Below are 27,385 nucleotides of genomic sequence, written 5' to 3'. Positions count from 1 at the left end.
AAAATCACAAGGAACCATGACAGAGGAAATGATGTTGTTAAAGGGGAGACGCATAATTATCATACTTGTGTTGCAGTTATGATGGGGGGAGGGGGGGAGAGGGAAAGAGAGGGTGGTGAAGGGGCCGAATTGTTAAAATGTCGAGTGCCGAGGAATTCTGAGATCCGGGCTCAAAACCAGCCTGTGAATTTAGGAAATTTAAGCGGCGCATGGACACACGCGAAAAGAACTCGACGGAATTAATCAGCGCCGACTAAAATAGCTGAGCTGCGTGACATAGTTGCATCTTTCTCTCTCTTCCTCTTGAATATAAATCTAAATATTTGTGAGAGAAAAATAGCTTTCGAGAGAAAGAGAGAGAGAGAGAGCATACCTTCTGTGATTTATATTGTATCTTTATGACGTATACGTGCGTTAAAACTTTGTTTTAAGAATTTGTGCTTGGGAATTTAATTTCAACATTGAGATCGCAATTTATTATGCATATTTGAAAATGGTAAAACGTTATATTAAAATAAGACAAATTAGTATCTATCCAAAGAAAGAGTAGAAAGTAATAAAATTATTATTACTGAAGTAAAATTATTATTTAGCATATATGTACAGAATTTTTATGTTACCATGAATTTGATATATTGCATTTAGAAAAAAGAAATGAATGAGGAAAAAATCATAAAAGAGAAAAGAATTTCCTTTGAGACTTACAAAGATTTAATATTACAACTATATAAATATAAATATAAATATAAATATAAATATAATATATATAATAAACATAAATATAAGAAATTCTTTTTAAAAGTGTATCATATTATAAATTATATTGCATATATTTTTCCCCGTCATCGAAGATATAACCGGAAATATTTCTCATCGCAACGTTAGGCATTTCAGTTGGGCATATTGCAATCGATTTGTCGATAAATCGAAATTTTGACAACAAGATTTAGCAATTCACGCGTATTCACACATACCAGCACTTGGGGTCGCAACTGAGACCAACTATTTGATCAATGGTTGCACATCGTGGAAGCTCAAGCTCGGCTTATAATATCGCGGAAAGTATGCGTCCTATGCGCGCCAACTAAATATTCGGCCATACCGTAGGGATCTACTGAAATTTTCCGGTATCCCACACTCACCGACATACTTGGTAATAATTGACAGATCGTTATTTTCAAACCAAATGGTAAAACAATGCATTGTTATAAAATTACGATAGAATACATCATGTAGAATTTTTCTCGCTGATAATAATAAATTTCTATTTCTTTTTATCTCATTATCTTTATTTTATTATCTTTATTTTACTATCTTTTTTATATTATTATCTTATTATATTTCTTACATTTTTTTCGATCTTGTTTATATTATTCTATACATCAATGATTCTTTTTACACTCTTTCTCTCTCTCTCTCTCTCTCTCTCTCTCTCTCTCTCTCTCTCTCTCTTTTAAATTGAACACGCTGTATATCCGTCAAGTTTCGCAATGTACGAGCGTATAATCGAACAACATGTTTAATATTTACTATGTAGGCCACGTTACAGTAGTTACGACACGATGGATTGGTGTAATAATACGCTCGGCACGCTAGGAGAGTACGTTCGCTCATATTTCATGTTCTTAATACAGTTCCAGCGTGATATTACTTGGTCGTTGAAGCGCGCGTCTCTTTTCCGGGCCCGAAAGTTGCCAATAATTTTATATAATCATTCTGTGCGTCTAATACATTATGTATTTCGTTTGGCGAAAATGTTTCTTTTTTATCAGATATTCAAGTTAATGATAAGAACAGCTAATGATATTATTATCGAATTAATTGTATGAAAAAATCAGAGCATCAATATTTTAACATCAAACACTTAATATATCTCTCTCATTTATATATCAATTAATATCTATTTTAATAAACAATTTCTAATCTCTAAACACACAAGAATTTCTTTCTTTACATTATCTTAAATATTCATAGGTAATACAATTTGTTAATATAACAAAAATGATAAAATATTTAGCATGGAAATAAATTTGTTAAGAATACATTTTATAACATTTATAACATTTTATAACCCTATCATTGGAAAATGAAATAAATTAATTGATGCGACTAACGATACGCGAAGTGACAGCAATTTTTTGCGAAATTTCATTTTGAAATAAAATCCTCAATTAAATAAAAATTGAAAAATAAATTATTTTATGGTATTTACATACCATTCTATACATTCCGGTATCTCTGATATATCAAAAACCACTTGTTCACTACACTTTTTCCTCTTTTTTAAATACATGAAAACAGCGCGCTCTGATCATCCAGCTCCATCTAAGGGTGACGTAAAACATCTGCGCACACAAAAACGAATTCGCGGCGTCATCTCTGGGTTATTATCGCAAAAAATTTTATCAAAAATTATACTATTCCACGGATAATATTTATGCCTATCATTTCCATACTTGAGATTACATTAATCGCGAACATGAGTTTTGTGACTTCATCGGAATCCGGCTGGTTATTTTTTTTCTCGCATAGAGAAAGGCGAGACTGGTTCGATCTTGCCTTTCACTCGCGGTCTCAATCGATCTCGCAATAAACGTCGCGCGAAACGTCAGTATTATCGAAACGTCAAATGTCAGTATTATCGACCCCCTGCAAGCTATATTGTTTTTACGACAGCTGTTTGTTTGAAAATGACACTATCAATTTATTATCGCGAACGTAATAGGGATTACACAAGTTTTTTGTAACCGAAACTCCTTGCCACATCTTTGGTTTTTAGCAGTATGCAATAATATGTATTTCAGAAGACTGATTGAATCCCTCGAAGCAACAACTGCAAACGATGTTCTCCCGGAGGAGAATCTTCTCCGTCGTCTCGCAGAACTTTGTGAGAAAACTGCACCTGTCAAAAATCCGGTGAATACAAAAATAATTTTCTTTTGTCAGATATCTGCATGATATATAATTTTTTTAAATCTGCGATGCAAATAATATATACCTAATAATAAATTATAATATCTCAATATATATGTATGTGTGTAAAAAACAATATATTATAATAAAATTATAAAATATTTTTTAATATAATTTACACAAATAATACATAAAAAGATAAGTTTTTCAAGAATTTTTAATATTTGATATTAAAATCTTGATAAAAATAAAAATTTATTAATTGTATTGTGAATATAAAGTATATAGATTTGTATATAAAATAATTCTGAATTTTCTTTGCAGGCAAGAAGCTGCGATAATAGATGGGTCAAAAATAGCAAATGAGATTCAAGAAGAGTTGAAAGCTGTTATAGATACTTGTGTAAATGCAGGAAAAAAAAGACCGAAGCTAGTAGCAATCTTAGTGGGGAATCATCCATCTAGCAAAGCATATATTGGTAAAAAGATGAAAGCTGCAAAAGTAGTAGGTAAATATATTTTCGATTCTGACAAATAACTATCGACACAAATTTCTATACTAATATTTCATTCATTAATCAGGAATTGAAAGTTACACCATTCATTTGGGAGAAAACATAACGCAAGCGGAACTTCTTACGGAAATTGATAATCTGAACAAAGATCCAACTGTTGATGGTGTTCTGGTTCAATTACCATTGCCAAAGGGCATGAACGACAAAAAAGTATGCCAAGCAATAATTCCTAAAAAAGATGTAGATGGTTTCCATTTAGTAAATCTTGGCAATTTGACATTGGACAAGAGTGGTATTGTGCCAGCCACTCCTCTGGCTGTCAAGGAATTAATACTTAGAAGTAAAATTGAGACATTTGGAAAGAATGCTGTGGTGGTTGGTAGATCAAAACATGTTGGACTGCCTATTGCATTGTTACTTCACGCAGATGGCAAAGGTAATATTAATTTACTAAAATTGTGTTAATATATAAAAATAGAGTTTAATCAGTTTAATCAACCAATGATAAATTTATGCAACTTAATACTTCTTTATTTAATATATATTCTAATATCTTTTTTCTTTATATATAGAATTATATTGTTAACAAATAATATGAATTTCATCAAACTTTTTATATGTTTTTCTTTTATCTGTTATTTTCCAAATTAGTCATGTATTTTATTTTTAGGCGAAACGGGTGCTTTGGATATGACAACGACAATCTGCCATATTCATACTCCTCACACAGAACTAGAAAAGTTTACGAAACTAGCGGATTTAGTCGTGGTGGCGGCTGGAGTTCCCGGCTTGATCACCAAGGAAATGATAAAACCGGGCGCTTGCGTAATTGATGTGGGAATCACCAGAGTGAAGACGGCAGATGGCAAATTTCGTCTGGTGGGAGATGTGGATTACGATGGTGTAAAGAAAGTCGCCGGACATATTACACCGGTCCCAGGCGGCGTGGGCCCTATGACGGTAGCGATGCTGATGAAGAACACAGTCACGGTCGCTATGAGAAATCAGAAAGACGTGAATCAGTCCGATCGTTTAGAAGATAGCAAAGCATTTGATACACAGTATAATTGATAACCAGTATAATAATAGTCTTTTATTTGACGATTCTTGTAATCTGTAGTATTATTTTTACAAAGGAAGTTATGTAAAGTCGTTTTATTAATTTATACAGTATTATCAGGAAATGGAAACACACTATGAATAACAACAATGTATAACAATTGAATAAAAAAAAAAATATTAAAAAATGAAACCTGTTCCTTTTTTTATATACATTTTATTACACATTTTTTTGCTAATTTTATATATTTTATATATAATTGTGGTGAAGTGCCTTCTATTAATTGCATTAATAATATATATATATATATATATATATATATATATATATATATATATATATATAATATATTACACTTATAACTAAATATATTATACTTTCTTTCTTTATAAATCAAATCTCATAGCCACTGTTTTTGTGTATCTCAAATCTCTATCTCATGAGTATTTTTGATTGTAACAAATTTTTAATTGTAAATTTGTTATTATATAATTGCAGTAGGCACATGTGTAAGAGAAGGCAAATTATATTATAGATTTAAATGAGAAATTATACTTGTTATAATTTTTATTTTTGCCACCATACTTTGCTTGAAAGATCTATAAATAAATATTATAAGTAATTTCAGTATTTTTTAATTTCTGTTGCTTTTAATAGAAATCCTTCATTTCTAGAATGTTTGAATATATAATTTTTAATTTTGCAATGATCGTATGTACTTGAATCTCTTTTTTATTAGATCTACCAGTTTGAAATACAATACATCACACATCAAAGCTGCAAACTGTTAAATAAAGCATTAAGTCAATGGCTATGTAAAAAAAAATATTATATAAGAAAGAATCATTCTTTAATGTACATTTTATCTCTCTAAAAAGAAATAGATGCACAAAAAAACGTTGCTTCAATAGTATTCACTGAGCACTTAGGCTCACAGTCGTGGTCGTATTACTGAGTGTATTCAGTGTACATTACACTGTGTCATCTGTGTTAATTTGTCTAACTTGCTGGAAAACTTTTCCATATTGAAATGTGAAATTTTTAGTGCCTCAATAAAAGATTGTGTATCTTAGAAAATTGAGAACACAATGAAAAATAAAAATACTTGAAAAAAAAAAAAGAATCATAAATTATTATTTGTTGACTTGAAAAGATTTCCAAAAATCATCACTTATTTATATTATTTATATATAAATGAGTTTTTAATTCAAAGAAGGAAAAAGTTCATTTCGTCTCTTTTCTACAAAAAAATCTCGAGATTTACAAGATTAGTAATCAGAGGTTAGTTCGTTTAACAAGTCGTGCAAAGTAAAAACATAATAAATGATAATACATAATGCAATACAGGAAAGCTATCAGTTTCCTTAAGCGAAGCGAGGGATTTATTTTTTCGAACAGGACCAACCCAACGATTTGCAATTATCCGAAAGTCTTAATGAGTTCTGCCAAAATGGATAAACCTAAAATCTTAATTACACGACCAGACATACCTATTGCAGGTTTATCTTTACTGCATCAACGGTGAATATTTTATTTACAATTAATTTTTATTGCTGAAAACAATTTACTTTATTGTATTGTAAAACATGTGATTTTTATTATCTCATTCTTTTATATTTTATTAGTTTTTATAATTACATAATTTTATATGTTTAACTTCTTTATTTAATTTCATGTGTAAATTTTAAATAATTATACAGTATCATGAAACACATATCACAGGAAATTTAATAACACAATATATATGTAATTGTTACTTATTATATAGATAGCACTTATTATATTACTTTTATAGATATCAGACCATATTATGGGACAAACCTGAACCGATACCACGATCAGAATTATTATCTAGCATTCGTGGAGTAGATGCTCTGTATTGTGTGTTAACGGATAAGATAGACGATGAGGTTCTGAGAGCTGCAGGTCCACAATTGAAAGTTGTAGCATCTATGTCAGTGGGTGTTGATCATCTAGATTTAAATGCCTTAAAGAAAAGAAATATTAGAGTTGGTTATACTCCTGATGTTCTGACTGAAGCAACTGCAGAATTGATAGTAGGTCTTTTATTAGCCACATCGAGGAATTTATTGCAAGCAAATAAAGCAATTTATAAGTAAGCTGAATATTAAGAATACATTACAAAAGTGTATATAATCTTTGCAATGTATGAACTGAAACATATTGTTTTATTTATTACAGGGGCGAATGGAAAACTTGGTCGCCGAGATGGATGTGTGGCACAGGGTTGTCAGGGAAAACTGTAGGAATTGTCGGCTTAGGTAGAATCGGCTTCAGGGTAGCAGAGCTGCTCAAAAGTTTCAACACTGCTAAAATGTTGTATACGAGCAAAGCAATCAAACCGGAAGCGTCCAAATTCGGTGGTGAAAAAGTTGAATTTGACATATTACTCAAGAACAGTGACTTTGTCATAGTGACCATAGCTCTAACACCAGAAACGAAGCATATGTTTAATACTGAGGCCTTCAAGCAAATGAAAAAAACAGCTATATTCGTAAATGGTAGTCGCGGAGACGTGGTGGATCAAGAAGCGCTGATAAATGCTTTGAAGAGTGGCACAATTGCAGCAGCTGGTTTAGATGTTGTAACACCAGAACCAATACCATTAGATAATGAACTTTTAAAATTAGATAATTGTGGTAGGTATATTAATATTAATTAATATAGATTAGTTAGATAATATTAATATAGATTAGTATATTAGTATAGATTATTAATGTAGATTAGCTCACACACACACAGAGAAATTGTATGTACACAAAATAATATATATATATATTATATTTTAATTTTAATTTTTATCTTTTCAGTGGTTCTTCCTCATATAGGAAGTGCTACCATAGAGACTAGAGATGAAATGGCCAAAATTACAGCGAGAAATATTATAGCTGTCCTAGAGGGAACACCTGAAAATATGCCTGCACAACTTAATTTGTAGCTATATACATTATTAATATGACTGAAATGTATAATCTTGGTTTTTTTTAAATATTCATATTGTGATATATATTTATATGTGATTTATATTTAATTATATATCAGAATAGAGAATCAATGATAAACTTATATGATTTATATATTTAATAACTTTATTTTATTAAGAATTTATATAATTTTTATTTAAAAATATATATACTGGAGAAATCAATCTTTACAAAGAGTACAAATTAATATATTAATTTACATACAAATTATATTAATAAATTAATGTATATTTACAATAAAAGTATATTTAATATATATATATATATATATATATATATATATATATATATATTTATATTAAAGTAAATCCGTCTTGTTTGAACTCGCTGTTATATTACAATATTCTTAACAATAATAAAACTTGTTCGTATACGGTAAAATGCAGAGCTGAAGTTATGGTAGCTTTTATCTGACTTGGTACTAGACCTTTGAAAAGACCTTGCATTCCCTCTTCTTTTATAGTCAGTCTCAAACAATCCAATAATCCATTACATTGAAAGAACTTGCCGAATCCTTTACGACCATGTTGGAAACCTTGTATCTGCAACCTCTTTCTAGCAAGGTCAAACGGATAGACTATTGTTTTCGCAATGAATCCAGCGGCGCTACCAGATAGCATAGAATTATAGAAATTGGTATCGGTATCAGAAGTAAATCTTTTATAGAAATCTGTGAAAAATTCATAGAATGCAAATTGCAAGCCAGTATGTGGAGCAATTTGCAATAAAGTCGGGAATAGACCAGAGAAAAAAACTTTTGGCGATTCTTGTCGAAGAATTGAACTGAAAAAAATTAAATATATATTATTAAAATATAAAAATATTTTTATATCAAGATATTTATATGCTAATAAAAATATTGTTATAATTTTTATTATTAGTACTAATGTGAATTGAAAATAATCTTTCTGTTACTCACCTACAAGAATGTAACATTCCATTATACACTTGATGATTATTCGACTGAGCTACTAATCTAGTCCTTACTGTATCAAAAGGAAATGAAGCGATAGTTGCCATGCATCCAGCACCAGCACCAGCAATAAAATGCATTGAATGATTCCAATCCTCAATTTTTGATACTCTTTGTATCATTTTCTTAAACATATTGTAAGAATAAAACTACAAAAGAGATAAAAACATAATATATATAAATATGATATAAAAAGTCCTTAAATTAACTAATATTAATTGCCATAAAAAATATATTATTGGACAAATTTTATTCTGTACCTGAGCCATCCCATAAGTAATCGATAATAATTGTGCAGGTACATGGCCCTTCCATAAAGCGGAAATTCCTTCCTCTCTCAAGATTAATAAAAAAGCTTGTGGTACAGATCTATATTTGCTAATATGATATTTTGAAATTGGTTCAACTTGTAACTGTAACAGAAATAATAATTATCTAATTGCACGAGGAGAAAAAAATATCTAACACAAATTTTATATAATAAAGCTTACTTGAAATCTAATCTTTACAACATCTAAAGGTTGACATAGAAATCTCGTTATAAATCCACTAGCAGCTCCTGCAATTGCATGATCTAAATTTGGCTCAGTCGTTTTTCCCATAATAAAATCCCATAATCTTCAACATTAATCACTTTATTATATATATATGCTATCATTTATATTTATTACTTTAATAATTAAATATTAAATACATTTTTTATGGAAACGCTAACAAAATGAATAGGATATGTTTACATTTTTTAATATCAAATTTCATCTTGAAGAAATGTAAGAAAACCTCGAAATTTTTTGAAGTCTTTCATCAACTTTCATTGATTTCATCAATCAGCTCATAAATCAATTGTTAATCTAATCTGACTTTACCTAACTTTGCCTGTCACGTGTCAAGGCATTCCTTTTTGAAAAAAAACCGCGAACAACGTCTCGTAGCAATTGCTAGTGTTACAAAAGTGTGTGATACAAAGAAATAATTATGAAAATTAAATTGCTAACATGCACATATTTATTTTGCGCATCGATCGCGATCGCACTACCAATAAATAACACTTCTGTCAACGCGATACATCCTATTGTACCTAATATAGGTGAGTGTACAGATATATTATCAAGAACTTATAATTGCATATCTTTGGATTTCTTATCTCTCCTTAAAAAATATTGCTATGTTAAAAACTAGAATTTTTCCATTATAATGTCGAAGAATGCAAATGTTACAAGATAAAACTGCTTTTATACAGTTAGAACATCGAACCAAGATGATTTATTGCGTCTTTACGAATCATTGCAAGATCCGGAAGTCCGTCCCGGTTTATTTGAAGGAGACATAGCCGTGACTAGTGAGGTATAATTATTATTATCTCTTTCTTCCCTATCATATTTCTCATATAATATTTTATATTATGTTTTTTATGTTTAGTATTTCAATTATTGGCGTGTTGGTTTACGTTGGGATGTTTTCCCGGATAAACTGTGGCAAAATAGAACTGTTCCTTATATAATTAGCGCTTTATATAGTACGTATGTATAAATAATTAATTAATACATTTAAATATTACATTCAATATTGTTTGAAAAAATAAAGATGAGAACATAAAAATAATATTTTATTTTCAGATCCTACGGATTATATGAAAATATATAAAGCAATCTTATATATGAATTATATGACATGTATCAAATTTATTCCATGGGATGGTAAAGTCAAGGATTTCTTGCTGATTTGGCCAATAATGTATCCTAAAGGGTAAATATTTACATTTTATGTCAAACGCAATGTTGAATTGCATTTTAAAAACAATGTTAAAAACTAAATCTAATTTCTTTTTTACATATATAAAAAATTAATGCAGATGCTGGTCATTTGTGGGTAAATTCGGTGGAGCTCAAATCCTTTCCTTGGAACCACCAGACGAGAAAGGACCCAATTGCTTAGAAAACGAGGGAAGAGTGATACACGAGTTGATGCACGCTCTCGGTATCTTCCACGAACACAGTCGTGCCGATAGAGATATATATATAAATGTACATTATGAAAATATTATACCTGGTAAAAAAAATTTATTATTCCTAAATTTACAAACTTATATAATTATGGGATTAATATTTTTGTTTTCTTAACGGTCGCTTCTTTTGTATATTAGGATTTCGATCAAACTTCAACAAGCAATCGCCGGAGAACACGACATATAGTTACGAGTACGGATACGATAGCATAATGCATTACGGTAACTACTTTTTTAGCATAGATCCTATGAAACCAACCCTGACACCAAAAATATCTGGTGTTATGATCGGCCAACGAAAAGCGATGAGTAAAATTGATTGTCTGAAGCTAAACAATCTTTACGGATGTTTGGACAAACCAGAGGAAGCGCGAATATATCACAGTATCTGCAAAATGTTGGGATTATAGGTTACATTATTCATAAATTAATTTCTTGCAAACATTCGGTTAAATTTGTAACACTAAACTTATATATAGATAAAAAAATTTATTAAATTTTTCAAAATTTGTATTGATATACAATATCATGCACAATATAATGTCATTGATTGTTTAAAATTGTTTTACATAATTGACTCTATTATCTTGCATTATCTTTGTACTAAATTTTAAAATTTTTTATCCTGATGATTGTCATGTCATTTATGCAAAATTTTTTGTCTTTCCTCAAGTATAAATAACTTCTTCATTGATCAACCATTGATTTTCCACATTGACAAAATTATTCTTGCAAAAGATTATTCAGTTGATCCTGTAATTATCCTTGCGATGTTACTACTATCTTGATTGTCAATCACCAATAGCTTTTGTAACCTAAAGTGATATAAAAAATGTTAGAATTATTTTTGATATTTATATATAATTATGAAAGAGAAAGCTGCAATTTATAAAATCAGTTCTTCTTAGAGGAAAATGTGTGTAATATCACAATCATATCATATGCTAATATCATCATGTTATAAAAGTTTTTAATAATTTATTTTAAAGAGAGAATTATATATATATATATATATATATATATATATATATATATATATAATTTATGTAAACTTACTTGTTTAATCATTTTAACCAAGAGTTAGATTTTCTTTCTCAAAATATTGCTGTTCTTAATATTGTAAATAGCAGTTACAATGTTCCAACAAGCTTCCCAAATACATGCTATAGATGTTTTTCATTTTTTAATCAATGTTTTTAATATCCGACTTCCTTCTTCAAGTTGGAAAATGCCAAAGAATCATGTGAACTGTATGATAGATAGTCCATATGTGTTCTATCAATACCACACAATGCTTGACAAGTTTATCCAATGATATAAAGCCTGGCATTCTTCTATTTGAAACTCTTCTTCTCCTTAATCAAATCTTTTTCCTTTATTGTTCTCAGACAGATGTGCAAAACATTTAGAATTTTTGGATTTATATCTTATCTGGCCCTAAAATCATTAAAAATGCTATATATAGTTTCTGTACGCAATTAGAACCTGCAAGAATATATGTCAATATTTAAGAATTAAAAAATTATTGGGAACTTAGAGAAACGGTTCCAGACAGTATCGTGTGGATTCCGAAGGCAAATTCCCTCTTTGCTCTACCTCCCACAAGCATTCATGCTCCATCGAGATACGAGACGGAGGCATGCCAAAATGAGAGGAATTCTTGATTGACTTTAGCTAATAAACTTATTAGCATAATTAATGAAAATGTTTAGAAGCAGCCACAAGTAATAGTTTTTTATTTGAAAATTACTAAAACTACATATAGAATCACGTATATATGCACGTAAAAGTCGACTTTAATCGTGGCTCACAAATATATTTAAGTTCCTTATGCGATAAATAAAGCAAATTTTTTATTCTATATAAAATATGAAAAAAACAAATATGTTCTATTTGCACATGCTTTGATTGTAAAGATGGAACATTACGAAGACTAAACGAAGATCCACGTGTATGACGATTACAAATGAACGACGAAATCCATAAAAAAATCGTATTTGATCAATTGTTTTTAATCCGCAAAAAAAAGAAAATACTGACGAAGCAAAGTAGCTTGAAAAATTTGCCCCCGATTAAATAAAAACAAGTATTCTCACAGAATTACATATTACGGAAACGAAGAGAATAAAAGAAGAAACGTCTTACTCGCAGCAACGCCAATGGTGGAAAGAAAGATTCTGGATGCAGGAGAACTGAGAAGTGTTGTGCACATTTCCTTTTAGAAGAAAAATGATGATTTTCAGCGCCATCTCTGCTCCCAAGAGTAGGGAACATCCGGTTTTAGATAGAATTATTACGGCTCCTGCACATAGGTCGCGGCGATGCTTGTCACGTGACAAAAGGCAATGCGATAGCCAATCAACTCTCAACTTTTTTATAAGGGTAAAACCTTAGGTCCGTATCTATAGCTCATGCATTTAAAATGAGATTATAATGAGATTAGACTTCAAGATAGAGAATTTTTTATTCAGCGATTTTTCCATATATATATATATATATATAACTGAATAGCGTAAGATAAAGATTTTTTATTCGCATAACATTTTAATTTTTTTATCATTATAAATTACAATAAAAAAATATCCAATATTTTATTAAAATATTGAATATATGAGATAAATATATATTTATAATATAGATTTTAAACACACAATTTGGCTTATCGATAGATTGCCGACTGCTTACGATAATATGAGAGATTTATTAGAGAATTTAAAAAAAAATTGGTCGAGTAAAATTCTGTGAAAATTCCGATTTTTGCAGAAAAAAAATTCTATAAGAATTCCAGATTTTTCATAATTTCCCAGGAAATAAACCTTATGTAAATATCTTGTACGGCTATATATGAAGCATATAAAAAGCGTATGAAATAGGTAGGAAGAAACTATGGGGGAAAGGGAAAGCCGGGAAGACTGGGGCGACCTCTGGCGGAGCGAAAGACTAGCCAGAGTGCATGACATTATTCGTCGCATTGCTCAGCATTGCTGTCGAAAATGGCGTCGAGTTCGGAGCTGCTGGAATATTCGTCCCCAGTGAAACGTCGTAAGATCGATGGCGGCGATCATGGGGGGAACGTCGTCGCGATTCTGGAGGAACCGCGGTTCACCGGTCCACCACATGACAGCTCGCACGACGAATTCGAAGGTATCAGAATCGTCTAATAACGATTATACGCGATCGTCGCGATTATCGCGAAATTCGCGGGTGCTTCTGATACGCAAGATGGCAGCCATTGAACGCTTTTCGCCTCGCCATTGTGTTCTCGATCCTTCTCCGCGTTATGTGGCCGCCATGACAGTCGCGGCTTACTGCGTCGCAATTTTATAGTCACCTCTTTTTCATCAACGATGGTACATTTTCCGTCAGGCTATGATCCGATTGATATATTTCTTTTTCTTTTTCTGTTTTTATTCGAAATATCGAGATGCTTCTCTTTAGGAATACGAGTCGATCGATAAAATCGATCGTATTCGGAACTGCTGGCTACGCGCTCAGTCATCGCGTCCTCATTAAGATGTTCACAGATGGCATTCGTATGTTCGTTTGTTTCAACTGCACCTTCTGTACTCTGTTTCGTTGCTCTTTCTCTGCGACGTTTATTTTTTCGTTAATTAGTTTTAGTAATACTTTCCGCATTTGATATGGAATAAATTTCCTATTCCTAGCTCTCGAATTCTCGAAGGAAGAACAAATTTCTTACATCTTACCAGATTTTACATGCAATACACTACCGCCATTTTGTTGAAGCGAGATGTTTCAGAATATTCGTTTAAATATTACTTGGCGCGAAATATAACTATATCAAGAGAAAATTACATTTTTTTAAACATATTTTTATTACTATAGTAAGAGAGAGGGAGAAAGAAAAATTAATTTTTAAATTTTGTAAAATGCATATTTCAAAGAAATTTAAATTTCAAATTTTTTTAACTTACATTTTTTTAAACATTTTTTTATTTGCTTACAATTATTTTATTATTATTACACAATTTTATTGATAATGAAACAATGAAAAATATATAATTATTTTTCTACTGTTAGCTATATATATATATTTTAATATCAAATATATACGCACGCGCGCGCACACATACACACACACCCACACACAAATAAATTACATGAAATAAATTACGTGAAATAAGATTAAGGATGGAAATTAGAAAATTAATAAAGAAAAAAATATAATCATATTTTTTTTGCTTTTTTTTAAGCTGATCATATATATTATATTTACTGGTTATGCGATATATTAATATAAGTTGGTCTAATATACTATAATGTAAAATGTTGATAATATTTTTGTATTATACAGAAATACTTGGTGCAGATAGCGGATTTAATGAACTGAGTGATGAATCTAAATCTACATCCATATCTCCTGCAATTATAAGTCTACAATCACCATCATCTAGAATTGATTCTGCTAGTAATGGTACTGGTTACACGTAAGTTCTATTTACAAATATTATTTTATATTTTTGCCTAAAACATTTATACATATTTATATTTATATTCATACACATACATACATAGAATATCTTATACAATATTATAATAATGTAATATAAGAACACAATAGATTTGTAAATTCTAATACAGAAACTACAAATCAAAACTACAAATTATTAAATTATAAGTGATCAAACTTGGCCAATGATAAAGTTTGCAACATTAAGTTTGTAAAGAACACGTTCACAAATTTGTAATTATACTTACATGCCAATTTGTCATGCCATACTTACATGCCATTTGACATTAATTTATACAAGTCCAATGAAAAATTTGATTATTAACTAGTAAATTTTGAGAAAATTTAATAACTTTATTTAAATTTAATAATTATTTTTATTATCATTTAAAAAAAAAATAATAAAATGAAAAACAATAATGTGATAATGGTTTACAAATATACACATAGAAAATAGTCTACTTTTTTTTATATAACATATTAAATAAAAAACTAGTTTATCTTTAAATTACATATTGTTTAATATAATATTTCAGAATTGATACTACAGACGAGAAAGATGAGATGTCTTCTACTGTCTCAAATTTATCAGACTTATCAGGTTTGTCTGATCTTTCTGGAGATGGAGAGATCAGTCATCAATGGAGAAATGCTTCTTCATGGATTCAGAAGCAGATGTTGACAGGTGCAGATCCAAGGGATCTCTTACATCATCTTCTTATGGATTCCACATTGATTCCTGAGCAAGTTGATGATCTTACATTATGGAAGGTATAGAATATATTTTGTAGTTTTATAAGATAATATAACAGAGTATCCAATTCTTGAAAAAATATGGAAAACCTGTGGAATACTTAGGAATTTCTTTTATATCTAAAAAAATTAGGGAATTCTAATAGAATTTCATTGGGCATTGAGAATATTCAAAGAAAAATTTTCTGATAATTTTTTTTTTATATTGTCAGCAATCGGCATTTTGTCGATAAGCCAAGTTGTGAATTATATGTATTCAAAATATATTATAAATATATATCTCTGTGTTTATATGTATATATTCAATGTTTTATCAATAATATGTTTAACTATAATATGCTTAACAATGTTTTAAATATAATATAATATAAAAATGAAAATATGATGTAAATAAAAAATATTTATTTTTATTAAAATATTTATTTTACGAAAGCTATTCAGTTTTTTCTAGAACATTTTCAAAACTAATATTTAAAACTTAAATACTTTTATATTTCTTTTTGTGAACAATGTTGTAAATTTAAATGCTTCTATGTTTCTTTGTATTAATAAAAAACATTAGAAAAAATAAAAAAACTTATTTTAGAAAGTTGCACTACAAAATCTTTAAAATATTCTTTTTAGAATCTTAAACAAAAATACTTGGAAAATCAAGGATTTTTTTTTACAAGATTTGAATAGACACCCTGTTTAAGTTTTAAAATTAAAAGATAATTAAATATATATAACAATGAATTATACTAATTTCAGATTATAATCAATATGATGTCAGAACCTCCGAGGCGGCAAAAGCTTAGACATATAAATACTTTATCGGATGCAGTACGATTAATTCGTAATAGCAAGAAAATTATAGTCTTGACTGGCGCGGGTGTTAGTGTTAGTTGTGGTATTCCCGATTTTAGAAGTAAAGATGGTATTTATTCGAGACTAGCACAGGATTTTCCAGACTTACCAGACCCACAGGTAATAAAATTTTAAATCTCAGCTTTATAATTGTTTGAGTTATGAATAGCTGCATATTTAATATTAATATTCTTGAATTATAAACAGCTGTATCATATATTAATATCCTAAACATTTCAAGACTATATATCTTACAGTTAAATGAAATTTATATATAATTTTTATTTCCTGATTTATTTTCAGGCTATGTTTGACATTAATTATTTTAGCCAAGATCCCAGACCATTTTACAAATTTGCCTGTGAAATCTATCCAGGACAATTTAAACCTAGTCCGTGTCACAGGTTCATCAAAATGTTAGAGAAGCAGAAGAAGCTCTTGAGAAACTATTCACAAAATATTGACACTTTGGAACAAGTGGCTGGTATTAAAAATGTAATTGAATGCCATGGTAAGTTATTATTTGTTTATTACATAAAGAATATTTGAGTAATATTTTACACATTTAAATGTTTTTTTGGATATTAATTTTTATATAATCTTAAATATATATATTTAATTACATCAACTTTAAATAATGAATATATGTTTTATAATTGAGAGTTTTAATATAAGAATTTAAAAAATTTTTATTCTAAGATTCTAGAATAAAAATAGATAATTGAGCATTATTTATCAGTTTCAAGCATTTACAATAAATTGTTCAAAAATGTCAAGTTTATGCAGATTACATTTTGTATTTAGTGTTTTATAACTATTTAATATTTTCTATTAAAGGCTCTTTTGCCACTGCATCATGTACAAGATGTAAATATCAAGTGAAAGCAGATGATGTTAGGGAAGATATCTTCGCACAAAGGATACCTACGTGCCCGAAATGCCGTATCAACGCGTTGCCTTCTCTATCCGAAATTAATTGCAGCGAGAATTACAGAGGTAAATAAAAAAATTTGTTTTTGTATAATTCTTGCTGATAGTTATTTATTTGCAGTCTTTCGTAACGGCTTATCAATTTCAATATGATATGGAGAGTTAGCTATCTTTAGTGATAGTTTTCCGTTATTTAAGCCTTTGCTATAGTGTCGCGAGTTGATGGCCAATGAGAGAATGTTATCTACTCTTCTACGTCTCAAACTAAATGAAGTTACTGATCCAACACATAAGTCGGTACATCAATCGTAACTGCGAATAAAACTTCGCTTGTTAATAAGCACATAAAGGTAAACTTATAAGATTGCACTTACTTATGTGAGTGCCGTGTTTCGTGGCTATTTAGAGCAACGGTTTTTGTCGTTTACCATTTCCTCGATTTGACAGTATTGTGTGTTACGATTGAGCAAAAAAAAAAAAGAAAAAGAAAAAAACAACGCCATTTTTAAAAGAATTATTTATTAAGTAAACAAAAGTAATTACTATTTAATTAAATTAAATTTTATCTTGTGCTTAAAATTTTCAGACTTGGTATCGCAAGGTATAATGAAGCCAGATATCGTTTTCTTCGGTGAAGGACTTCCAGATGCTTTTCACGATGCGATGGCTAAAGACAAAGACGATTGTGATCTTCTAATCGTTATTGGTTCGTCCTTGAAAGTTCGGCCAGTAGCTTTAATTCCATCGTCCATTCCGTCGCATGTACCACAGATTCTCATTAACCGAGAACCATTGCCACATCTAAAATTCGACATTGAACTATTAGGCGATGGTGACGTTATTATAAATCAAATATGCCATTTGTAAGTAAAAAGTTTATAATTCATTTTTTCTATATGAAAGGATTTTCTTAGGATGTCTACTTCCTAGAGAAAAGGGGGGGGGGAAACCTTGACAAAACCTGGAATTCTTAGGTTTTTTTTTTTTTTTTTTTTTTTTTTAATAAGCTATCAGCAATCTACCGATAGGCTAAGTTGTCAATTATGTGTATGCGTGTATATATATATATGCCTCTGTTTATATATTGAATATTTTAACAAAACAAATATATATTTATGAAAGCTATTTAATTTTTTTCATTTGCAAATGTAGCACTTGAAACTTATGTGCCTGTTTTTTTTTTTTTTTAATAAAAAGAAAACATACATGAAAAATCTTATTTAAAAAAAAATTTATCGCGTAAAAATAATTTTTTTACCAGAAATGTTCAATAAAAATATATGAGAGATCAGGGAGTTTTCAGGGAATTTTTTTTTACAATCTTTGACTACACATCCTATTTGTGCTAAATATATTTTAATATTATTTAATTTTTTATACATAAAATTTTACATGCATGTTATATTATTGTAAATTCACACATAAATAATAAATTTTTATTTAATTAATATTCAATGCTATGATTAATTTTAATTATGATAATTAAAATCGCAATCTTTTATGTTATGGCAGGTTGGGTGACACTTATAAAGAAGTCTGTTGGTATGATACAATCTTGAAAGAAGCTCCACAACTTCTGTCATTGCGTTATTCGTCCGATATGTGGGAACAGAATCAAGATACAACAAGCAATACTGAAATATCACGGGACAGTATAGAAGTTGATTTTAAGCCTCAAAACGTACCTTCTTTGATTGAAAATCAAAACGGCCTATTGAAGACTACAAATGCAATTTCGCATCATACAGAAAAAATCAATGGCTGTATATCATCTTTCCATGCTGGTCAATGCGTCAAAGATGCAGAACAAAGCTTCAATCTTTTTGGAGAGAGTCCAAAGAGACGATCAGGTGATACTAGTGTAGAAAATAGTTCCAAAAGGATGAATTTTGGTAGCATATGTGAATCGAAAAGTTCCATATCACCGGCAAAAGTGAATATTGAATGTCCAATGACTTCATTGGAAAATAGATTTAATGTTGCATCAATGTCTAAAAAGAATTTCAAAGAATGTCAGATAGTGCCAGTATCATTGTCCCTTTCTTCAGAAGCTATTATAAGCGAAAATACCTTATCATATAATTCGCTAGACAATTGTGGAAAATCAAACAACTATGACAATACTATAATGATGGATGCTGGCGAAACAGACAAATTGATACCAAAGCCGAGGCAAGCATCGGTGGATTCCATCTTGGATTCTGGTATAGGTGATAGTTGTAATAGTGTCGATAGCACAGAGGAGAAGTTTGATATTGCCGAATTGAAGAATAGAAGTTTAGAAAGACATTGCTGGCAACCAAAAACTCGAGAGAGCCTCGCCATGAGGTTACCAGGTATGTTATTATCACAAATACTTCGACACTTTTGAATAAATTAAACAAATATTAATTGCAATCTTTTGCAGAAAATTCATATTATCAATTGGCGCCAGGTAGATACATCTTTCCCGGTGCGGAGGTTTATTCCGAACCTGAAGATTATGATCAGTGTTCCCTCTCAGCAAATTCCGAAAGCACAGATAGTGATACTGACTCTTCTTCAGGAGAAGAAGACGAGGATGAAGAAGAAGAAACATGTAAGTTTTTTCATTTATTTATTTTATTTTATGTCAAAGATATCAAGTCTTATTTATTTTTAAACTTGTGCTTTGATAATTTCATGTAATCTATTGATTTATTAATTATTTAATATAATTTTTTTGTTTGTTCAGGTGCGGACGACGATCTGTCGGAAGGAGCAGACGCTGATACTGACAGTCAAAACAATGAGGCGAAATGGGCGAGTAATTCTTATAGTGCTGAACAGCATTGAATTGGAACTATACCTGAACTATGTAATGGTTAGTTTCAATCATTGTTTTTTTATCAATTTTCATCAAAGTTTGTTGAGATTATTTATATAGAATGATAAACAGTGCAATTTTTTCGGCTCGGTAATGAAGTAAGATATATGTTAAATATTACTTGTAGACAGCCCAATGCACATACATATAACTGCTAATGTTTATTTAGTCGGAATATTTTCGAAATTTTTTTCACGTTTAAATAACACAAATCGAGGGATTTGTTAAGCACAAAACTCCATATTTTTCTTGTTTTTAAATGATTGTTATTGAATGCAAATTTGCAGTACCCATACTAATGTACATAAAGTATCATTAGTCTTATACATGAAATGTATCACCTTCTCTTGAATGGCATTTTAATGACACAACTAATAATTGTTTCTGTCTATATGAAGATCATATATGGAAATGATCAAAAAAATGCTTGTAGCTTAATGTACTATTCTTACTATTCTATAATATGAATTATACAGTCTATTTAATCTTCTTTATATTCGTAAAATGTATATATCAATGTTTCAGTCTGTCTTTTGATTATAAAAGACATAGCGAGAGTGTGACACAACATTTTGTCCTAATTGTGCGATAACGTGTAAATGAGATTAATCTTTAATATATTAAACCCCAGTTGATAAAAATCAACTCATGAATTAATGCATCTATCATGTAATGTTCTATATGATTCAGATTTATTCTTTTTTGGCTGTATAGTTTTATTGCTGCATATTCATTGTATTTAATTAAACAATCATATAAAAGAAGACAAACAAAAAAAAAACAGAAGAAATGTAGAAAATGCAACTAAAATAACAGATAGAAACTAATAACGAATTTAATTGGATGCACTACACACAAATAAATATATATAAAGATAATTGTACCCAAATTTATAATGACATAAGTAATTTAAGAAGTAAAGTAATTAATTAAACTAGGAGCTAATATTATTATTCTTTAATACAAATTATAATAATAATTTATGCTATTATAATTATCTTAATATTTTAATTATTCATATTTATATTATAAATTTTTATATGATACATCTAAAATGTGCACCAATGCGCATTAGTGCATCCAACCAATTTCGCTATAATATGACAAATCTAATTAATGCATATTTGTGAAAATAATGTATCACATTCTTTCATTATCAGAATGCAGTAATTACATTTTAAGTACACATGAACAGAATAATATGGAAAATTTCTTTGTTGAAACGGTAAATCTATGACAATTTGGGCCTCAAATAGTTTTTTTGTGATTTCTAATTTGAGAGTACTTTGATTGGTAAATAATAATAGAATTAATATTTTATTTAATGATATAAAACAACAATTGGTTATATATTAATACTGTGTTAGATTAGTATTAACTAAAAATTAAATACTGATAGTTTTATATTATATGCATTGCTATTTTTGTCATTATGATTAAGATCGTCAATATTAGTCGAGATCTTCTTTCATTACAAACTTGAGAAAGAGAGGAATGATAGTTCATTACAAATGGTATATTTCTGTTAAATAGAAGAAAGTTTTTTTTTAATATGGCTTTTTATTTAATTATAATACTTTTAATTATGAAAGTATTTGCAAGAATTATTCAATTTAAAAAGCAAGATTGATCGAATTTTTAATAAATAAATAACTCTATCTCTTATGAAATCTTTATCGGCCGATGTTGCCACAATCACATTCTACCATTAAATTATATTTATAGTTTTTTGCATCCCGATAATATAAATAATCATCATAGTTCTGCAATGAGAACACTCTCTTTAGATTTATTAAGTTCAACTTTGTTTTATTGGAGCACGGGCGAATGTACAAAGCAATGTTGGATAGCTTCGCATTGCATGTTATTTTTATATGAGCCAGAAGAAAAAAAATAGAATAGCGAATTTACAAGATTAAAATAAAATGATGCAATAATGTTTGACAAACCGTCATTAATCTGCAGCTGCAGATGCATAAATTAACAAAAATACATGTGTAATCATATAAATTATGGAAAAAATGTACAAGAGTAATGCGAAAACTGGGTGCAGATTAAGACATTTTGTATACACACAAAGGAAACGGTTCTGTCAAAGTTATTATTGCAACGTATATCTGTAAGAAATAGAAAACGCGGTTGTGTGTACAAGTTTATTATATGTATAATTACAATGGACGTAAACTTACTTTGATTCAATGCTGTCGCATTGTATGAGTAATGTTTGAAATATATAATTATAAATATGAAATATGTTAAAGTATGTATATGTGCGCATGAGAAGAAGAAAAAGAAAGGGAGAAAGAGAGAGAGAGAGAGATAAATAAATCACACGATAAGTAAACACATATAATACATTTCTAAACATGCATATAAGATTTTATTTTACATTATTCTGTTATACAAGAGAAACAATTCTAGAAGAATCGTTTCGTTGCAGGGATACTTTCTCGCTACAGCGATAATTCGCAGAAAACTCGAACTAGCATTTGGTTCCTTACACTAACAGATAGTGATTTAATAAGATTAGACCATACACATATACACACACATACACAAGAATTATTTTTCGTTTTGTATAAATCTTTATCTATCACTTTTTCTGCTGGACGGTGGACAGAAGATAGATTAGGTAGTATTATGCTTCGTGAATTCTCCTTTCCTTTTATTTATATTTGATACATATATATTGTTTTTTACGAGTGTATATACATATACATACGCGAGTATGTGTGAATAAGTAAAGGATTTCCAGATGCCCCGATTTGCGTGATTTCACAAATCTTTGGAAATTTGGATTTTTTGCGATCAACGATGTACACTAACGCATATAATCTCGAATATTAAATGAATTAGTTTTTTTTTAAATTATCATACATATAATTATTGTTCATTTATGATAAATTAGTTTTTTTGGGATTTTTATATATACTTAATTACTATTTACTTATGTGCGCGCCAGCTACTTAAAAGGAAGTTTAAAAGATATTTTATGTATGATTACAAGACATGTTAATCGAGAAGCGTCATCATGTAATATTATATACATTTTAAAATATATTTGTTATACAAATATATTTTTTATATAGTGACGATTATACGTAAGAATCGATTCAGCGAAAGAGAGAGAGAGAGAGAGAGAGAGAGAAAGGGGATAGAGAAAAGAAGAGGGGAAAAGAGAGAGAGAGGTCAACTCGTAAAAGTTTGACAATCAATATCAACTTTTTTGTGCAGTACAGTAAATTTCTATATGAATATACTCTGTCACATATAAATATTTATTATTTTTACTATAATTTGCGATTGTTATCGTATCAGATGAATGAAACAAAAAGATTATATGTTTGATTGGAGATGTAATTTATATTACATTAGATGTTTCAACGTTTTCAACGATACAACAAAGTAGCATAAAATCTTGAATATTATACATTCTTTTATAATTTGTTATTTAATGTAATATGACTATTATATATAAAAAATTGTTCTCTATTACAAACTTTGTAAGTTTCCTGTTTCTTCGGTATTATTATCGTATAAGCTTATCTCTTAAATTAAACGTTTTTCTATAATAAAAATGTTATATTTATTTTCCTTCCTACAATATTTTCCTACAAAAATCAATATGCACGAGATTTTAATCTCACAAAATAAATAAAATCTATTAAAATTATTAATCGTTATATATTTTAGCAGAGTTATATGAATACGAATTATATTATCGAATACACGATATTGGAATTAAAAAAGAAAATTTACTTTGACAACACAATTCTTAAGATGTCTTCGGGATGTCTTCTGAACATATTTTGCATTTGGATATTTATTTTGCAAGAAAAAAACTCATGATTTCTTCTAAAATCGATAAAAAATCATCAAGAGCCTTAAAATAATTGCGTGATAAAAATCATGATAAAAATTTCTAATCTTGCAATTTTGAAGTTGAAACTTTTTGCATCAGTTTGTTAAGGATTTATTGATAAAAAAATATAAAAATAATAATGTCATTTATGAATAAAATGAACATTCAAAAAAAAATTATATATATATTAAATACAAGAGGTCTTGAGGTATTTCTAAGAATGAAATAAATTGTGAAGAAAACATGAATGTGATAGGAGTGTAAATATAATTAAAGAGAAAATAAATTTGTCGTCGTTATATTTATTTATTTGCTTTATTGTTATATGTCATATAATAGTTTTATATCATATATATCGCAGTTATCATAAATCAAATTTGAAAATAGGCTTTAAATTATAACAATGTACTCTTAGTGAATAATTGAAGCGCTCCCTGGAATATAGGTCAAAAAGCCCTCATATGATTTCCATGAGCTTCATATCATCATGTCATTGAAACTTATAGCGTCTGGGGGATCGTTTCAATTACATTATATCGTCGCTATGTAATGAACACTTGCCGAAATCCCCATCAAGAAAGATTTTCAAATGTTCAATTAAAATGAACATTTCATATATATCGAATATATATCTATATAATATTATTATATTATTACTAAGTCCAGCCGAAATAGCGGGTAACATTTCTCTATGTGTACTTGTTTCTTTCTTTCTTTCTTATATTTATGTCTTGTGTGTATAATATATAATAACTATAATATAATAATAAACATTACCACCACACAGCAATAATATTATAATAGCACTGTCGCATTAGGGACGCACAGCTATATTTTTTATGCATTGGCGGCCCACTACCACTTTAACAATGAACAATATTCATTGATCTGAATAAGGAATTCGGTGCACATATTATTAATACAGTGTATATTCGGTTCGTGACATTTCTTATAATGCTTAAATAAATTCGATTTCAAGAACATGGTCATTTATGCGTGGCATGTATATCTTTTGTATGTATTTGGGTATATATGATGTGCTTGATTTAAAACTCGCTAGGAGTATCATACAAATCTGTCCAATTGATCTGCTTGAAATAAAACATTATAATGATTGATTAATAATTGTGCCTATAACATAAAAAAAAATAAAAAAAAAAAGATATACCTAGCCGGCTGGACAACTGAAACCTCGATAATATATTGTTCGTCTTGATTTCGTTCGTATCTTCAATTGTTTATTGACATAGCACCAACGTATAGCCGCTAATGAGGTCTATACAATTGGAAGTATGTTAAACAATAAACGCGCTCAGTGCGACTAGACGTAATCGGGAGTTCTGCGCAAAAAAACGCTCTTCTTTTTCTATTTAGCAGATCTATTCTGGGCACAGCACCATGCTTTGGAAAAAAAAAAAAAAATGATCAGATACCGCAAAATGTAATTACGGATTCAAGCACAGGTGCAAAGGTGGAAAGAAATATCCAGTTTTTCGTTTCTTCTTTTTTTCTTTTTTTTTAATGAATTGACAATTTTCTGTAAGATTCTTCTATATTTCTTTGTTTTTGCTTATTCTTCGACCTCATTTTGCAATATGGAAGTAATCGAAATTACGAAGCAAGTATTTATACAACTGTTTATACTCATACATCATATTATTACAGCAAATCTTTTAAAAGTAACGCAATAACCTCTTTTCATTAATTAATTCATTATGATATAAAGAACAGCTGCCCTTATTGTAAATAACTCATAATTTATATCAATCATCGAATCAAAAGATTCCGCTTTGTAAAAATTTAAATTGATTCCAAGCTAGTTAATTATCATTACTGCAGAAGCTAAACAGCGTAAAAATGAAAATGTACGTTTATAGATTTCATCGCGATAGATCTGGGAAGTGTCTTGTTTAAGGTATTTTAAATATCGCAAATTCAGATTCTGTCCAACAATAGAAGAAAAAATAATTATTATTAATTAGAATGTTCATGCTAATTAATAACTGATAGGAGCATGCGACTTCCGCGTGATTAATATCCAAATCTGAAGTGATCATACCATCAAATTACTATCATTCTATTGTTTCCTTTTTCTGAATTTAAAGACTATTCACATGGATAGCTATTCGCAAAACGCAGACGCAGAACGATGTATATCGGTACGCAATAAGTTAAATCAGTGCTCGGAATTAGTTATCCGCCCTTTTCGAGCCGATATCTGAAGCGACGCCTACGATCCCCCCACTATCAATCGAGAATTGACAGCCGAGCCGCCAATCATGCATGTAACGTTATGCCTCAGGAACGTCCCGATCTAAAAAATATGCTAGGACCTTCTGCAAATCGTCGTTAAAATTTTCTTTGCCAGATAATTTATCTATTATTTATATATTATATATGTTATAATATATTTAAGAAATAATAATATATATAAATATATATATATATATATATATATATATATATATATATTTATATATATATTATAATAATATATATATATAAATAATAATATCTATTATTCATATATTATATATGTTATAATATATTTAAGAAATAATAATATAGCCAAAGCAAATTTTAATGATTTGACGAAAGGTACAATCCCAATATATCTTTTTTAGATCCGGACACTTCTGAGGCATAGCGTTACACGCGCGATTGGCGTGGTTCGGTCGCAGAGCTTCGAACGGTAGTGGAGGGATATTGACTCGAAAAGGGCAACTAACTCCGAGCACTGAGTTAAATAAATTTCAACTTTTTGCAATCTGCAAACACATCATCTGCGTTCTCTACGTTTTGCGGATAGAAACGTAAACTAGCTCTTATTCTTTCTGTTTCTCTTTTATATTCTTTACATTATAATTAAGTTGATATATTCTAATAATAGCAATAAGTTGAATAATTAAGGATTTCATGTTTTTAGCATGATATGTAATATAAAGAATCTGGGATTGAATAAGATCGTAAATTTATGCACCTACAAATAATTAAACGATTTCAAGTCTATTACTACTACGAATTGCAAAATTTCCATCGTCAGGTTTAAAAGTTGAAGCTGTGTAAACGTGATTTGGTTTTTTAATGAGCCCATTTAGTCCACGTCTGAAAGTAAACGAAGTTAACATGTCGTCGTATACATAATCTCCTGCAACATAGCACTAACTTTTGAAATAAATTTCAAATATAATATCGAAGAAATTTTAC

At 29.2% G+C, this 27,385-nt stretch overlaps 7 protein-coding genes and 1 long non-coding RNA gene across 29 annotated transcripts in view; 4 read left to right on the top strand and 4 right to left on the bottom strand.

Annotated features, from left to right (window-relative positions):
• Nucleotides 1-2,373, bottom strand: part of LOC126848955 (uncharacterized) — a 35,894-nt gene extending 33,521 nt beyond the window's left edge. For all 3 annotated transcript variants that reach the window (XR_007687327.1, XM_050590359.1, XM_050590358.1), the window contains exon 1: nucleotides 2,217-2,373. Coding sequence is in view for 2 of the 3 variants with exons in the window: in XM_050590359.1 (XP_050446316.1) it covers nucleotides 2,217-2,293 (77 nt within the window). In the remaining variant the exon portion in view is untranslated. The remainder of the gene's footprint in view (nucleotides 1-2,216) is intronic.
• The window catches only part of LOC126848940 (bifunctional methylenetetrahydrofolate dehydrogenase/cyclohydrolase, mitochondrial), a 244,673-nt gene extending 239,993 nt beyond the window's left edge, over nucleotides 1-4,680 (top strand). The window contains exons 6-9 of one of the 2 annotated variants that reach the window (XM_050590337.1): nucleotides 2,805-2,916; nucleotides 3,238-3,422; nucleotides 3,496-3,864; nucleotides 4,099-4,680. In XM_050590337.1, coding sequence (XP_050446294.1) covers nucleotides 2,843-2,916; nucleotides 3,238-3,422; nucleotides 3,496-3,864; nucleotides 4,099-4,499 — 1,029 coding nt within the window. In that variant the 5' untranslated portion in view covers nucleotides 2,805-2,842 and the 3' untranslated portion in view covers nucleotides 4,500-4,680. Of the gene's footprint in view, nucleotides 1-2,462; nucleotides 2,917-3,237; nucleotides 3,423-3,495; nucleotides 3,865-4,098 lie in introns of those variants that run through there. The other variant, XM_050590338.1, reaches the window with a different exon arrangement.
• A 688-nt stretch (nucleotides 4,681-5,368) lies between these two features.
• On the top strand, nucleotides 5,369-7,689 carry LOC126848938 (glyoxylate reductase/hydroxypyruvate reductase). Of its 2 annotated transcripts, XM_050590335.1 has the most exons (5): nucleotides 5,370-5,769; nucleotides 5,836-6,009; nucleotides 6,284-6,604; nucleotides 6,691-7,148; nucleotides 7,320-7,689. In XM_050590335.1, the coding sequence occupies exons 2-5, from the start codon at nucleotides 5,924-5,926 to the stop codon at nucleotides 7,445-7,447; spliced, it is 993 nt and encodes a 330-aa protein (XP_050446292.1). In that variant the 5' UTR covers nucleotides 5,370-5,769; nucleotides 5,836-5,923; the 3' UTR covers nucleotides 7,448-7,689. The 2 variants fall into 2 exon arrangements, with proteins under 2 accessions (XP_050446291.1, XP_050446292.1); XM_050590334.1 differs by having other exon boundaries at nucleotides 5,369-6,009.
• A 117-nt stretch (nucleotides 7,690-7,806) lies between these two features.
• Nucleotides 7,807-9,270, bottom strand: LOC126848943 (mitochondrial thiamine pyrophosphate carrier-like). Its single transcript, XM_050590342.1, is given in 5 exon segments — nucleotides 7,807-8,276; nucleotides 8,413-8,615; nucleotides 8,727-8,879; nucleotides 8,958-9,071; nucleotides 9,073-9,270. Coding segments are annotated over 5 exon segments (939 nt in total). The 5' UTR covers nucleotides 9,094-9,270; the 3' UTR covers nucleotides 7,807-7,828.
• Nucleotides 9,271-9,351: 81 nt separating this feature from the next.
• On the top strand, nucleotides 9,352-10,905 carry LOC126848946 (hatching enzyme 1.2-like). Its single transcript, XM_050590346.1, has 6 exons — nucleotides 9,352-9,553; nucleotides 9,707-9,810; nucleotides 9,886-9,982; nucleotides 10,083-10,212; nucleotides 10,319-10,515; nucleotides 10,610-10,905. Exons 1-6 carry the CDS (start codon nucleotides 9,442-9,444, stop codon nucleotides 10,879-10,881), a joined length of 912 nt encoding a protein of 303 aa, XP_050446303.1. The 5' UTR covers nucleotides 9,352-9,441; the 3' UTR covers nucleotides 10,882-10,905.
• Nucleotides 10,906-10,920: 15 nt separating this feature from the next.
• On the bottom strand, nucleotides 10,921-12,725 carry LOC126848957 (uncharacterized). The gene is made up of 3 exons (XR_007687328.1): nucleotides 12,617-12,725; nucleotides 11,528-11,908; nucleotides 10,921-11,286 (listed from the first exon to the last, which is right to left on the bottom strand). It is a non-coding gene; the product is annotated as an uncharacterized LOC126848957 (long non-coding RNA).
• A 739-nt stretch (nucleotides 12,726-13,464) lies between these two features.
• Nucleotides 13,465-22,391, top strand: LOC126848923 (NAD-dependent protein deacetylase sirtuin-1). Its single transcript, XM_050590279.1, has 10 exons — nucleotides 13,465-13,615; nucleotides 14,787-14,919; nucleotides 15,479-15,713; nucleotides 16,446-16,661; nucleotides 16,845-17,052; nucleotides 17,379-17,537; nucleotides 18,058-18,334; nucleotides 18,984-19,807; nucleotides 19,879-20,049; nucleotides 20,185-22,391. Exons 1-10 carry the CDS (start codon nucleotides 13,465-13,467, stop codon nucleotides 20,283-20,285), a joined length of 2,475 nt encoding a protein of 824 aa, XP_050446236.1. The 3' UTR covers nucleotides 20,286-22,391.
• A 2,073-nt stretch (nucleotides 22,392-24,464) lies between these two features.
• LOC126848908 (ankyrin repeat and KH domain-containing protein 1) overlaps nucleotides 24,465-27,385 on the bottom strand; it is a 39,985-nt gene continuing 37,064 nt past the window's right edge. For 17 of the 18 annotated variants that reach the window (XM_050590224.1, XM_050590225.1, XM_050590232.1 and 14 more), the window contains one exon: nucleotides 24,465-27,283. In XM_050590224.1, coding sequence (XP_050446181.1) covers nucleotides 27,260-27,283 — 24 coding nt within the window. In that variant the 3' untranslated portion in view covers nucleotides 24,465-27,259. The remainder of the gene's footprint in view (nucleotides 27,284-27,385) is intronic. The other variant, XR_007687323.1, reaches the window with a different exon arrangement.

The sequence above is a fragment of the Cataglyphis hispanica genome, chromosome 4 (genome assembly GCF_021464435.1).
Source record: "Cataglyphis hispanica isolate Lineage 1 chromosome 4, ULB_Chis1_1.0, whole genome shotgun sequence".
NCBI lineage: Eukaryota > Metazoa > Arthropoda > Insecta > Hymenoptera > Formicidae > Cataglyphis > Cataglyphis hispanica.
Note: the sequence above shows the minus strand (reverse complement) of the source record. Positions and strands in the feature narration are given on the sequence as shown.